Source organism: Anser cygnoides, chromosome 9, assembly GCF_040182565.1.
Source record: "Anser cygnoides isolate HZ-2024a breed goose chromosome 9, Taihu_goose_T2T_genome, whole genome shotgun sequence".
In the NCBI taxonomy this organism is placed as follows: Eukaryota; Metazoa; Chordata; class Aves; order Anseriformes; family Anatidae; genus Anser; species Anser cygnoides.
The window spans coordinates 22,955,672-22,971,000 of record NC_089881.1 but is presented as its reverse complement, the minus strand read 5'-3'; the positions used below and the strand labels follow the sequence as shown (position 1 = coordinate 22,971,000).

Here is a 15,329-nt window from a genome sequence, read left to right as displayed (position 1 = left end):
GGCAGGACTGACACCGACGTCTCGATATTTCTGTGACTTTTATTAGTTAAGTCTATAGGAGTGCACGATGTTTCAAGATACAGCGTGAAGTCTCATAAGTCATGTTTTGAAAAAAACAATAGCTGTTCTCTACTCATTCTGCCCAGTTCACAAAGTATTTGAGCCACTTCATTCTCCACTCTGACTTCCACCAATGAACAAGTATAAAGAACACAGCGATAGTCATGACTTATCGTCATGATAGTCCTCCTTTATCGTAGTCCTCGTGTAGGCAGAGCAGACTCCAGCTGGAAATATGTGGACGTACCCACTTGTCTCCACTAACTGTAGACGGAGTCAAGACAATTTGCAGGCTGGCAACTCCAGCTAGGTGAGAATAATCATATTTCATCCAGATCAAGGTTTTAGATGTTTAATGTTTACTTGATTATTCTCTAATTTTGTGCGCAGATTGGATAACAGTGGCCAAGCCATACTGATGATACCAGCAGCCTCAGAAATTAGGAGTTGGTCACATACAAGGTTTTTCCCCCTTACTATTTTATGTTTCATTTCCAATCCCGTTTTATAGGATTCTTAAAATATAGCTAAGTATCTCTACTTAAAAGACATCACAGATGCTGACCCCCCCCACCCCAAACCCCAAGAAGAGAGAGGAATGGAGGAAGGTTATTGCCACAGAGGGTTTCCATTACTGAAATTAATTCCTCTCTCATAAGAATTTAGATCTGTGATTTATGATAGCCACCAATTTCTCACTGCAGGCAAAGTGAGAGGAAATGAGTCAGCCTGGACAGACATCATGAATCTAATTTTTTTCCCTAATGCTTGACATAATCTAGTGTGGTGCTCCCAGAGGTGTCATTGGAGATTCATATCCAGCCGAAGGGCCTCACAATCAAGGCAGAAAATTTTGTTACTTTCATGTATTGTGTGATCTGTAATTGTTTGGAATTGCATCCTGCCTCATTCATTGCAATTTCTTTTATGTCAATTTTACAGCAAAATGATCGGGAAAACAAAGCAAGAGAGAGAAAAGCGGTGTTGCACTCACTCCTTCTGCAAAATCCTGTGACACATTGTTAGGGTCCAGCTGGTGCTTATTAAACTCAGGCAGTTTTGAGATGAAAAATGCTTCCTTCTGTCACTCTTTCCAATAGAAATCTCACTACCCACCTGACTTGAGAAGTGTTATCTATCACATATTGATTCTGGAATTTTATGTTTTATTTTCTATCACTGGTACAGAATTTAGCGAGTGGGTTTCTGCCAAAATATCAGAATAGAAATCATCCAGCTAAAATGTTTTAGCCCACATTTCAAGGGACTGGCAGTGTATGTTCATGTCTCAGCAGAGGAGGCAGTTTCTAGGTGAGATGAAGGTTTTGAAAAGTCTCACAATTAAAAACAGTTATTTGAATATGTCTTAACAATTTTTTCCATAACTTAGAAGAATAACAGATCTTTTCCTTGAATATAAAAGCATTTTTATATCTTTCTCTAATATGACCTCATTTAATGCGTAAGGAAGCAAAGTAAATACCAGGACAATTCTAAGCAAGAGTTCCCAGCACTTTTTTTCTCTTTTCTTTTCTTTTTTCACATTGACCAAAGGTAAATCTTCTTTTCACAGTTGCTGCGTGCGTGAATGCCTGCTGACTTGTAGCAGCACACACATCTGAAAATGGTCTCTTTGCCTCAAGACAACCTCTAAAAATGCCTAAGTAAATAACTGTTATTTTCAGAAATGCTGAGCATTCTCAGCTTTTAAGTCACCTATGGTTTATTGTGGCAGCTTTGATTGCATTAAAAAAAAATAAAAATCGTAAAACAAGAAGGGAGGTGTAATTCCATATGTCAGTACTTTTCTCTACAGCCAGTATGCGCTTCCAGGCTAGAAGTAATATTTGGTTTTGATAATGTTTGAAGAGGCATAACAATCTTAGAAGGTCAACAGAGTAAGTCTCTTCATGATTATTTTCCAATAAGTCTGTAATCTTAAGTTTTAGCCGATGTGCTATCTAGCTTGTCTTTAACACTAAATACGAAACTTTCATTACCATCCTCACCAGACCATTTTAAAGCAGCATTTTTATTCTCCATTTCTGCTCCTGACTATAATTGTTTTAATGATGCTTTCTGACAGCTGATACTTTTTGGCAAGCTGAGCTGGTACAGTAAAAGTCAAATTATAGTGCTGTATGCACACACTTACTAAGTTAAAATTATTTTTCTGAAGTATTCCATGGTAAATTTCTAAATTGCATCTGCCAGTCTGCAAATTATTCGATATCTGTGAAGCACAATTGGAGAAATTACACCATTTGGGGTATATAAAATGTACTTTTGAAAGTGTTCTTGGGCAATGAGCTGGCAAAGCTCACAAGCACATGACTTCAAGACTCTATTAAACAAAGTTCAGCTCCTCTTTGGAACTTCGATTAAAATAACTATGCAGCTGAGTTATCTTTTCATACAAGCTGGATATATGACAGCAGGGCTATTTATTAAATGTCTTATTATTATAATATTATTATTATATCTTATTATAAATTAAAGGAGAGAAGGGGACATACCATGTTATTGAACAGGTTCAGTTCTTCATTATCTCCAAGGCTGAGTTTTTCTGACAAACTGCCAGTAAGTGCCTCTGCCTAATGTTTGGACGTACCCCTGAAAGCCTCCTGTATGTACGTAAATGCTACTTAGGTGAGAGGTCCCGTTAAGGGACCGGAGGGGACTGCTGTAACTATGGTTTGACAGGATCATGAGGCTCTCATCTGGTGGTATGCCCTACCCCTTGCTACTCTGTATTTTCTAGTATTATAAAATATTTTGTGTTTCTTTGAACAGAATCGATTACTGGTTTTACATCTCTCTAGTTCCTCAGGTCTGACTACAAGCAATCAGAAATTCTGTAAGTCCTATTCAACCTGCTGCTCCGTCCTGAGTGATACAGATATTATTCCACCAGTTTTATCACCAAGCAGAGGATTCATCAGACAGAACTGGGACTCAGGACTGCCTTCCCCAGTAAGTGTTTGGTGTACCGGTCCGATGACAAGTTTATAGATGAGAGACATTGACAAAGGGTAACTAAGGCTGAAATCTCTTCCTCAGCTTTGAAGCTTATTATGTTAATGCAAGGAGGCCTTTTATCTTCCAAAGCTAGATCAGATTACAAATAAGATTATATGCTATGGTGTCAGCTGTGGCTGAATCCCTACAGCATCTACCAGCTTCTGGATGTGTGCATTGCTCAGCCGTAACTTGAGGGGAAAATGCCCTGGAAATTACAGAACATGTTTCAGTGGAAAGGCAAAATGGGCAGAAACCTCATGTTCTTGACTGCAGTGGCACGTTTTTTTATGTTTAGATTTAATGTCTCATTTGCATGCAGGTTATTTTGTATGTAAGATGATCCATAAATGTGTTTACATGCATATGCATGTACAAATGCATGCTGTTGTATTCTCACTCCCATACATCATTTTGCACTTCACCAAATGTTATTAAGGTAGAAGACAGTGTAAACATGCATGAATATTGTTGATACTGTAATAAGGCAAGAAATATAAGAAAATATAATGCCAAAACCTAAAAAACCGTTAACTGACTCTTTTAGTTCTTTGTTTTTATTGTGTGTGTGCGTGTGTGCTTTTTTTTAAGCTTCCTTCTGATTCCTTCAAGTATCTCAGCTGGCATGACATAGAGGAACATGATGTTCAAGGAAATCAGCTTCACTGTCCCCGAGTGAGAAAAGGTAAAGAACAAAAAGACATATTTATGTTTATGCCTCATCTCTATTTATTCTAAAAGCGTGCTGTTAAATGTTAGAGATGAAACCATGGAGTTCAGCACTGTTTTGAAAAGGGATGGGATTTCGCTCCATATTGTACAACCTTACTTTTTTAAAATTGCTATGAAAATACTCTTTGTAACTCTGAAAACAGGAAACAAAAGGCAGAAGTCTTAATTTAAAAAAATTTAGTATTCTGTTGTTTACTACCTCTCTCAAAAGTTCATTAACATTTAAATACTGTTCAAAATGCTACAGGCATATACCAAACAAGAAACCAAGAGTGAAGTCCAGTCCTGCAAACAGTGACACATACATTACTCTAAGGCTAAAGTCTAAAGGTGTACTCAAGAAAGAGGAATGAAAGATGGATTTTAAAATCTGGTGTTTGCATGTTAGTGACTGCCACACTGTCCTTTCTTTCAGTAGAAATTTAAAGATGTTCATAGCTGTTAGCATTTCAGTAGACCCACTGACTTTAAGTCTTCAGCATGTTTTGTTCTTAATACAAAGAAGTTTTAAATGAGGATATTAGGCCAAGTTGCAGCTGTTATCAGTGACTGGTGAGTTAGAAACATATCTCTTGCTCAGGACAGTTGAAGGATAAGTACATCTCTGTTACATAATCTTAGTTAAACCCTATGAAAGAATATATAGAAACAGTATTTTAGAACTCAGATGCTTGTGCGCAACCGTTTAGAAAAAAACCTTTTTTTCTGAGCTGTAGAAGAAATGTCACTTACTAACCATGTACCAAATCATCATGACCTTAAATTGCTTGCTGAATAATGGGCCCAGAAATGGTAGAACATCTTCACAATAATTTACTTCATTGAAGCCTGGAAACCTACGCACCTTTAATACTATATATATTCCCTCATTTCAGATATCATCCCAGCCATATATATAATCTTTCAGCAAGTAGCTAAATGCCAGTTCTATATCACATCCATTACTGTAAATCTTTTTTTTTTTTTTTTCTGAGCAGGGCCTTCAGAAGAAGAGCTGTTTTTCAGAGGAGAAGAACATACTTTGAAAAAAAGAAAACTAGTAACTGACACAGAGAAGTGGCAAAAGAAACTTCAAGAGAACTGGGAAAACTGTGCTGTAAAACTTTCTCATTAGTTCTTTGTTCTGTGATTGTAAATAAGCCAAATAAATAATGCACTGGCTGCTCCTTGCAGTTAGTAGTTTTAAAGCTCAGGTTGGCACCACGACACTTTAAACCAGAAGGTTTAAACAACAAGCTGGAAGGAACACTGGAATACGTTGTAATTTGAGTTCTGACCCAGCGAGAAGAGTTAGCTCCTATCTTGTAATAAAGCTTCATTTGTGCTTGGGCGTATAAAAATAGTGAAATTCTTTGCCTTCTTAGCACCTTCCTCAAAAAAATGATAATCAAATGTTAGAGAATGGAGTAGTTTCATTTCAGTTCTCCCTCTCTGTCCTCATACCAGCTTAGGCAATTCTTTTGGCTGGAGGTACCACATTATTGCAGGTTCTCATCAGGAATAAGTGATGACCTCCCTGAGATCAAGGAGGAAGCCCTGTAGGAACTTACTTTAAGCCATGATCACTTAGTCCTGCTTTGTCCACCCAGCATACACACGGGCATCCCTAATCAAAGAGGAAGGAGGAGACTGGAAGAAAGGTTCACGTGCTTAAGAGATGTTTTCTGGAGTAAAAGAGCACAAGGGAGAAAATAAAAAAAATAATGAAGCAAAGAAAATGGGAGATTATGGAAAAGACTGTTGGAGAGTGGGTGGAGGAAGGAGACCGGTGGATCAGATGACGATAGAGAGAGCTGAAGTTCGAGAAACACTCCCATCTGCAGCCCCACGCAGATGACTGCTATCTGATTGGCAAAACTCCAGCTTTTTCTATCATTACCGCTTCAGGTGACCCTTACTTTCATTGCATTATGCAGTGCACCGCTATGATTCAAAGGCAAATTTGGCACCACCTTTTGTTTTTAATTGGTGGAAGAGTAGCATAATAAAATCGATTCACCTTTTAACTAATTCTGACGTTGAAAAGATTTAGTAATGTAGTTAATAGAAAGCAAGAAAAAAATTTAAGTAATTTCTATTATTTTTCTCTCCCCAGGAGCTGAACCTCTCATTTCAGGACCTGGGTGATCTTTACCAGGTGGAAAACTTCAGAAGAATTCTTCAAAGATTAATTCGTGTGGAAAAACTGTGGTTGGTGGACAATTCTTTGACAGACCTAAGTGCCATACGGTTGCCAAGGTAGACAAAATGTTCTGCGTATATATATATATATATTTGATATCATAGAAATAAAAACTGTTATTTACGTAAGTAATGGCTGGAGCAGACTCTTGCAAACTGCCAAAATATGATATTTTGGGAGTTGTTATATTGAGAATCCCATCAGTATATTTCTATTCTGAGTTCATGTAATACCCGAGTTGAAAATATTCAGTAAGGAGGTAAGATGATGTCCCCTTTATTCCTGGTAGATAATTCATGAGTCTTCTCAAGTTCAGTGATATTTTTCCTAAAAGGGAACTTGTTAAACGCTAAAAGAATGTGTACGAAGAGATGGTGGAACATGACCTGAGCAGGGAGGCCGGGTGCAACCATTACAACTATATTTTTACAATGGATCTATTGCTATTCTGATGTCTTGTGGCCAGGTATATCAAAAGTTCTCATACAGGGAACAGGAGTAATGATGTATCTATTGTACAATATAGAGAAAGCTGAGAGTATAAAGTATAAAGATATTATCTTGCAGACCTTGGTTAGCAAAAATAACACATATGTAAAAAAGTGTGAAAACAGGTCCCTAGGAATCAAATTGTTGTACCTCTCATTGGAAACTCCAAGATGCCATGCTTGGATTACAGGTGTGTACTATTATGAATGTGGTCAGTGATGTCATATGCTTTGTACTTTACAGATGCAGAGAACTAAATGTCAATAAAAACTACTTTACATCCTTCAAACAGCTGCCAAAAATACCTCAGATTCAGCACTTATCACTGGCTGAAAATAACATTATGACACTAAGTGGAATATCAGACTTGAGACACACTCCACTCGAATCCCTTGTACTCAAGAGGAATCCCTGTGAGTTTCAAGAAAGCTACAGGCAACAGTAAGTCTTACCATCCCGTGGGCAAAAAAGTGGGTTAACACAAGAAATATTTGTGAGAGAGCACAAAAAGAGTAGGATCTCAACCAGGATCCCAAATTTGGTGTCCAATGACAGGAGAAGAGTTTGGACCAGATGACCTCCAGAGGTCCCTTCCATCCCGAGCCATTCTGTGACTCTGTGAAATACAAGCTCTCCCAAGTAATCTCTTTATTTGCCCATATTCCCAACCATCACAGGTGCTTCAGGAAGGTGGGCTGGCAAGCCATTATCTGAGAATAGCCACAAAGTATTCAGAAACTTCCTGGGAGGCTTTCTAATCATGTGAATGGCAGTTCATGAACTGAACTAAGTCCATGGATCACGTTTAGAGACAGCGAGTAGGGCAGATAAATTAGATTCTCTTTTATTAATAGAAACTACCTATTACTCAAACTCTCTTCTGTCTCATTGCATCACTCATGTATTCCGAAAGGAGTCTAAATTGCATTAGATGTCAGAGGTGGAATGAGAAGGATGTGTTGAAAGATGGGAGCTAAAGCAAGAGACATTTCAGTTACCTTCATTTGATTTTTTCTGTATTCGGTGCTTTCTCTCTGTGACAGCACTGTGGGAGCTGCACTGCCTTGAATCCTCCACCTGGTGTATGTGCAGGTTGCAGGCAATGCCACATAGCATAAACTTAACTGAGCTGCCTCAGATACTAGAAATGAAAACTCAAATCCATGACAGAGTAGAGAATTCAGGGCAAGATAATTTATTCTAAGTCTCATGCACATTTTGACACTCACATCCCTATTCCATTTTACCCAATTAATGTTGACTCCAAAACCCTATTGCCAGGAAAAAAATTGGACACAGGTCAAGATGGGGAATGAAGCGTGTTCCTTCTGAACTCCTGAAATCGACACGGTTGGGTGTTTTTCCCAACAACAAACACAGAATCTAGTCAGTCATCTACAGCAGGTTATTTCTGAGATAAACCTTACTGCATGTGTCTGAGAAGTCTCTTCTTCCCGGGAGAGAAAAAAAGAGAAGGAACTTGTTAAATGAAAATCTTTCTGAGCTTCCAGTTGGCTTTTACTTCAGTCTAGTAGGCAGCCTTTTACCGGTGTGATGGTAATGCTTGTGCGTTTTAAAGATGGATAGGCAGATATCAAAGTGAAAGTTACACAGTAAATTTAATATAATGGGTTTCACATCTTATTTACATATCAAAAGGTCCAGGAGAAGAAAAGCTGAAAAGCGCTTTTTAACAACTATTAATTATCTTTATGCCCTTAATCCTACCAACTTTTAAAGCAATTAAATATATCTCCCTGGTATTGCTTTCGCTGCCAGTGTTGGAAGACAGAGTGAATCATTTTCAAGCCTAGATAAAGCCCTGACATGCCGAGGCTGAGCCCTGAAGTCCGTGCTCACCTCAGAAGGCGCAGGAGCAAATGCCACAGCATGTGGGTTAGGACCCTGTGTAATGCTTGTAGGGAGCAACAATTCCATCAGACGCCTCCTCTGAAGCAAACAGCAGTCGTAATGACCAAGGTTAGAGATACTGATACGCTGTTTGAAAGGAGCAGTATGACAGGAGGTAGAGCCATTCATTTCAGTTTGGCAGCATGCCTACCAAAGAGGGAGGACTTATTTTCTTTGTGAGAAATGGAGGTGCTTTGCAGAGAGCCCTGCTTCTCTCTCACAGAAGGATAAAAGTTGAGCTGAGCTCCTTGCAGTCTGAGTCTTTGATTTTCAGCAGCCTAGGAATTTCAGTCTAGGCTAACCCTGTGCCCCCTCTTTTGCATCAGACAACTGGTTTGGTTGTACTCTGTTCAAAATGTAGACACCTGGAGTGCTTTCATGAGTTTGAGGATATAAAAATTTGGCAACAGAATGAAAACTGAGAAAATTTAATTAATTCTTTACCGAATCAATTCTGCAACAAATACCAAATCAAGATTTCCAACAACACAAACATATTTTGGTTATCTTTGTATCCCCCCCCCCCCCCCCCCTTTTTTTTTTTTTGGTCAGTGTCTGTTTGGTTCTCAACATCTCCAAAGAATACTTCTCTCAATTTCTATTTTTCTTTTGTCTCTTTTTAAGTGTATTCTTCAGTTTGCCAAATCTGAAAATACTGGATGGTATCCCAAAACTACCAGAGGACTTTTCACCCCCAGATACCAGTTTTTTCCCCAAAATGTGTACTGTGCTCTAGCACTGTGTTCTTGTATCATCACAACTGTGCTCGAATCACCTTATTTAAAGAATCAATAAATCCTGCACGTGGAAGTTAATATTTTTTTCTGATCAAAGAGGCATTGAATCAGAAATAAAATTCTTCTGAATGTGCTCATGATACCACAGACACCAAGTAAGTATGGATAAATGACATAAATAAGACATAACGTGTATGCTGAGTGTCATGAATTTAGTGTATTAAAAATATTGGGTGACTTGCTGGTCTAAGAACTCTGTGTAAAAAAAAAAAAATTATTGACTCCCATTGTGTTCACCAAAAGCATGTCCAACTCCAGACCAATGCAGGAAATGTTACAGGGATTAACATCCAGGCTGCAAAGGGAAAAAAAATGAATAGAAGACCAGGCTGTGCACTTTCCTTCTTTATGTCCCACTGATGTCCTTAGTGCTTTTGAGTGGGCTTTGTATTTGGGAAAGCCAGAGCCACCCCAATCATTTTGGCACTTAGAAAATCAAAAATAATGCAAAAAGTATTTGTTTAGGAGCACCATTGCGTTTGGTATGTCTAGAAAACAGTGACAAAGTAAATCACAAAAGAGGAAAGAAGTCTTTCAGCTGGTGGCTGGTGTTGTTTAGGAATGTCTTGCTGCTTAGTAAAGGTTCCTCAAACCAAAGCTACAATGAGGGAGAAGAGCTGTGGAAGCAAGAAAGGGATTTATCAGGGCTCCCTGGGATATCTGAGTGCAATTGTCTTTGAGAGGTGTCCGTCCTTGTCTTTGATTCACTTTCTGTTCAATTTTAGCTTTTCTTCCAGGCAGCTCATGCTGGTACACAAATTGCTATGCCACTAATGGTTCGGGAAGACAATGATAGAGTCCTGGAAAATGAAGACAATTAACAGAATTGCCTAATTCCAGAGACAGACAATAAATTCTCTGCTGTGTATTGGCTACAGGCGCGGTTTGGTTCAGTTACGGAGAGAGGAATAATGAGTGCCCAGCCCTGTGAGCTCTGCAGTGCGATGGCTCAGCCACAGAAAGGCTGCAGCAGCTCGGGCTGTGTTGGATCAGAGCAAGGGAAATGACCAGCTCGAGAAGTTAAGGCCCTCCCTTACGAGTATCCTTACCTCTCCCACAGCTTAGCAGTCAAAACAGTTGGTCAAGATACTGATCAAAATATTGCATGAGCTAGATCCCATGATTTTGAATGCGTAACAGCACCTAGCTCAAAATCTTTTGTAAAGCTGTGAAAGGAAAAGCGTCAGGCTGGGGGCTCGTACACAGGGTATATCAAGATGATACAGTCCAACAAGCTCTTACAGCTTCAGGGAAGAGATGTGGTTTACAGAGGGACAAGAACTTCGAGATAGGCAAAGCAAAACAGCGTGTGCTGGGCAGCATGGCAAACTGGTCCAGAGAGCAGGTGTCTTTCACGCAGGGAGGAAAAGAGCAGAAAACCTGAAAACCTTCTGAGGAATGAGGCCCGTACTCTACCTCGAGTCTAGAGATTTATCCAGAACTAGTATAATACAGTAATCAACATAAAACCCCAACTGTTGCATTTGGGAATGGAAAGCATGAAAACAAAGGATGGAATATACTTCTTGACTGAGGATGTATGTGAGAAAACACCGTCTCCTCCGAAGTAAGGCCAGGAGCGAAGGCTGAGAGGGGATGGGGTGGGAAGGAAAACCCCTGCTGGCCCGGGTGGAGACAGACAGGAGCAAGCAGCTCAACACTGCCTGCTGTGAGGCTGCTGCATCGAGAGATGGAAAAGGGGAACAAGCTTTTCCAAAGAAACTGGTTGATTGTCTCCTGGGAACCCTCGGAGGCTTTCCTCTCTTGACCCGAAACCTGGGTCAGTCGCAAGACAGAGGAACGGACGCTGGTTTATTCTTTCCTGATGGGGAGCTGGTTCCACCCTCGGTTTTCCTTTCAGTATTTTAATGCTCTGGCTTGGAATCCCAGATGAATGTAGGTACCATCTGGGGAGCCACGCTGATCTTATTTAAAGTGCATCCAGGAGCAAAAATGTACCGGTAATGTTTGAGTCACTTTGCTGCAATGAGATTTAAATGAGACGTTCACTGTCAGCACTGTCACAAGGGAAACCGGGAAGAAAGAGCAATCAGGTTCCAGCTGTTTGGCTGGACAACAGCCACGAGACAGAGGAAGAACCCTGGACACATTTCAACATCACCAGGCAGCTGGAAACCCCAGCAGCAGGAACCTTTAGAAACAAGCCAAACCAGGGATAAATTAACACACATTTTAGGCTCTAAATTTGATTATATTGCTGTCTTTCCTTTCCTGCTAAACTTACACTCAGCTTGACTGTGACATTTGTTAGGGGGGAATTCCAAGCTTGCCCCATTTCAGTGTTCCAGGCCTGGCACCACTGAGAGCAGATCCCTTGCACTTGGTCAGGGCTCAGAAAAGATGAAGGAATCACTGCAGCTGCTATGAGGTTAAGAGACTGTTTTGTTCTCATCTCAAAAGATGGGCTTTCGGCCCAAGACTGTGTTGCAGTCATGAGAAACACCTGTCCAAGCCCAAGAAAAGATGGGCCCGAAGCAAATTACTCTTGAGCTTTATTCCTTTGTTTTCTGCAGTTATGTTATGGAATGGTCTAATCGAAACCCAATCTAAGGTTTCAAGAAAACCTGGAAGGAGTGGAATGAAAGTAGAGCCTTTATTTGGCTGGAGGTTTTGAGATTTTATTTACAGTGATTGCGTTCTGAAATCTAGAATAATAACAACCACCTGTGAGCTTGGTATCAAAGCATCCCAAAATGAACTGTGTATTTCTGATTACTTACAAAGATACCTTCAGACCTGATATTTCATGAAACTTTACCAGAACATTCCCAAAATCTTGCCTAACATCATGACAGGTCTGGGTTTGACAGAGATCAGAAGTGAGTTCCCAAGTCTCGTTATAACTGTCTATCTGTCATTATGTCTCAGTCTTTCAGTATGAAATAAGGAGTGAGCAATACCAAATCAAAGACAGATTCCTGAAAGAAAATGAGAAAAAACAACACTTGTCATTTAGTCTATTTACTGTCATCCCGGGAATTCCAGAGCAGGATTTAAAACATCTGAAAGTATTAAGTACATGGGTCTTGGAAGCAGTCAAAGCCCTAACAGAAAAGAAATCATCAGCTACTAATGAGCATTTCAAAGAAGACCCTTGGCTCATGTACACATTAACCCTGTACAACACGAAGCACAAGCACACTGTGTTCTTATCAGCCCAAATGATTTAAATCACCCAGGAAATGAAGACCGTGGGCCATTATCCTTCTCCGGGACTGTGCGTTGCAGCCACCAGTACCAGACACGAGCACAGTGAACAGGAGAGCAGTGGCTCACTGGTTTTCTTTACAAACATTTTCTTTTAGCTCCCTTACACTGAGCTTCAGAGGCTGAGAGCGCAACAGAGGCAAACTAGAAATGAACAATGGAGCCTGCAGATTCAGCATCAGACAGTGGTGCCTTCGGTACTTGCTTATTTCCTCACTTAACACAAGTGACTACCCAAGTCCTTCCCATGTTTAATTTAACAGCAAAACTTCCACTGTCTTCGAAGCTGCAGAAGCACAGCTTTCTTCTGCATGGACGAGAGGAAGGCAGGAAGCAACCAGCTCGCAAATCAGGCACCGGGTACCCAGAAAGGGCACCGCGAGGCTGTTAACCTTTGAGAAGCAGAGCACTCTCCCCTTTCCCATGAGGACATTTCTGAAGATCAGACTATGTTCTTTTGTTTTACCATTTCCTTCCTAACTAATTAAAATCAGATACTTTCTAGTCTATAAAGGCGGTTTTCAATCACTGCCATTTAAGTTTTGCTGTTCAATAAAGAACCTTCAGCATTTTTGATTATTTCCTGGCTATCAGCACTGAAACTAAAAATGAATGCAGTGAATATACCGACTGGTGAATATACTGAATATACTGATGTTTTGATCTATCTGGATACATGTATGAGACACAGAGGCACATTGGCAGGAAGCATGGGTGGAAATAAGCTATTAAGATGTCTCAGAGCGTTCATTTTTCATTTGTAATCTATCATCCAAGATACATTTGCTTTGGAATTGCCAGGTACCGTGCCGCATTATGTAATTGAAAGCACTGAAGATAAGGAATGAAGGCCATTGAAAACATATGCTTTGGATAAAAGCAGCTATAAAAATAAATGTAATGACCATACCAGGGATGAGACAAGCATGGATAGTAACAAATTGGGAATGACCAGAAAGTTCTTGAATAGTCAAACTACAGGAAACTGTGCAGTCAGCCTTTTTTTTTTTCTTTTTCACACTGATCGTTTTATTTTTATTGTGTGTTAACATAATAAATTTCCCACTTCTACTCTATGTACTGTCTGTTTTCTTTCTATTAGATTGCTGGAATTACTCCTTTCAACCTGAGCACTGAGCCGGTTTAAGGATGTTCCTATTAAAAGGAACTGATGGTGAAGTCAGATGTTTCTCTGACGCAACTTCAATTTCCTGCATAAAATGTACAAAGTTCCATTTTTCTGAACACAAGGGAAGTCAAACAGGAGACTGCATCTATACTGGCGGCTCCAAGCCCTTTCAGAGTCAGTACTTTGCTCTCACCTTTTCCTCAGCATTGCGTCTTTGAGTTTTACGTTTTGGGGTCTTATCCTGCATCTTCTTCTGTGTTAGTTCAGCGCCACTCTTGTAGCTCCAGAGACCTTCCTTGTGTTGGGCCCATGCTTCTTTTGAGCATGAAACTCCGGGTCCGGTCATTCAGGCTGCTGCAAGCCTTTCGTTGCCTGCCAGGCCCAGCTGTTCTCCCAGTTTCTCCCACTTCCACCTTCAGGCCCACCACTGCATGTGGTATGCTTGGTATCATGAAGGCAAAGCAAAACTGTTGGTGGAGCAAAAAGTTCTGTGGATTTAAATAAATCAGTAAAATAATTTAAATTAAACAGACATCCATTCTGAATGAGCTGTCCCTATTTAATCTTTCAAAGGCAGAGTTCTTCGTGAGGACAGATGTCTAATTCAGGGCACAAGATTATAGAAGAATGAGTTCAACTCGGAGGACATTTAAAATCAACAGTGTCTACAAGACAAAGGATAAGGAGCTTAGACCTGCTGCAGTTCTTCACTCAGCTTAATGTTTTACCACCGATTCTAACTTGGACGTATTGGCATTCTGTTTTCCTCTGCTCCTTTGCTTTGTTTATTGTCTTTGTCTAAACATTGCAATGCATACAAGCCTAAAACCACAGCTGAAGTTCAGAAGTATAGCTCTATGCCCAGAGAGAAATTGGAATATAGTATTAATTTAACTACAAAGGGAAGTGTTCAAAGTACTTCTTATGTCCTGTGCCGCAAAGATTAGATAAAAGTGTCCTAAGGTTTTTCCTGTGACAGTATCACACTTGGGCACTCTGAACCAAAAAGAGACTCACAATAGCAGAGTGCCTAGTTATTATATTTGTCAGCTTGAATGTACCAGAATAATTCCAGGACAAATTTGTCTCCAGTTATAATTCCATTTATTCTAGTCAGGTCTATTTACTGCCCAGATGTCTGCCAGTTACTGAAAAGGCTATAATTAAGTCCACCCTAAACCTGCCTTTAAATTCTGGATTGTCACATCCCAGTGCCTGGATGGGTGAAGGAGCTGCGGTGCTGGAAGCAGGATAATGTTAGTACAACGCTAGCATAACGTGCGCGAGCCTGGGCAGGGCCACGCGGCAGAGGTTTGTGCCATGACGAGGAGCCAGACCAGGCCGCGGGGATTCACCGGAGGGTCGGACGGCCAGGGACCACCTAGGGCTGGGACAGAGCCTGGCCAAGGGCTAGAAGGGTGCTGTTGGAGAGACATTTCAGCTCTACATCACTGCGTAATGCCTCGGTGGCCCAGAAGATGGATTGCCGTGCCTTCCTTGTGACTGTGACGCAGTGCTCAGTTACCTTCAGGTGTGCAACCGCAAACATGGCTGAAAAGGTAATGTCTTCTGTGGTACTTAGCAGTAGTGAAAGTCCTGGTAAGTAATTAAAGCCCCCGATATCCCAAATATCTCCGCTTAGAGCAAAATATAATGGGACGTAGTAACGCCGTGTGTGTGTTTAACATCAAGCAACTTCGAAGTAAGGGCAGCTAGAAAGGGCTGCTTGTAATGTGAGAGAAGCGTCAGGGCTCTGGGAGCATGCCGTGGCTTGGTTGGTAAA

The 15,329-nt window shown here is 40.5% G+C and overlaps 1 protein-coding gene across 4 annotated transcripts in view; it reads left to right on the top strand.

Moving 5' to 3' along the window:
* Nucleotides 1-13,505, top strand: part of LOC125179626 (centriolin-like) — a 28,199-nt gene extending 14,694 nt beyond the window's left edge. For 2 of the 4 annotated variants that reach the window (XM_067002519.1, XM_067002518.1), the window contains exons 3-8: nt 2,883-3,033; nt 3,670-3,763; nt 4,788-4,906; nt 5,906-6,048; nt 6,725-6,922; nt 9,017-13,505. In XM_067002519.1, coding sequence (XP_066858620.1) covers nt 2,883-3,033; nt 3,670-3,763; nt 4,788-4,906; nt 5,906-6,048; nt 6,725-6,922; nt 9,017-9,128 — 817 coding nt within the window. In that variant the 3' untranslated portion in view covers nt 9,129-13,505. Of the gene's footprint in view, nt 1-1,633; nt 1,725-2,882; nt 3,034-3,669; nt 3,764-4,787; nt 4,907-5,905; nt 6,049-6,724; nt 6,923-9,016 lie in introns of all 4 variants that reach the window. The other 2 variants (XR_010833611.1, XM_067002520.1) reach the window with 2 other exon arrangements.
* The last annotated feature ends 1,824 nt before the right edge of the window (nt 13,506-15,329 follow it).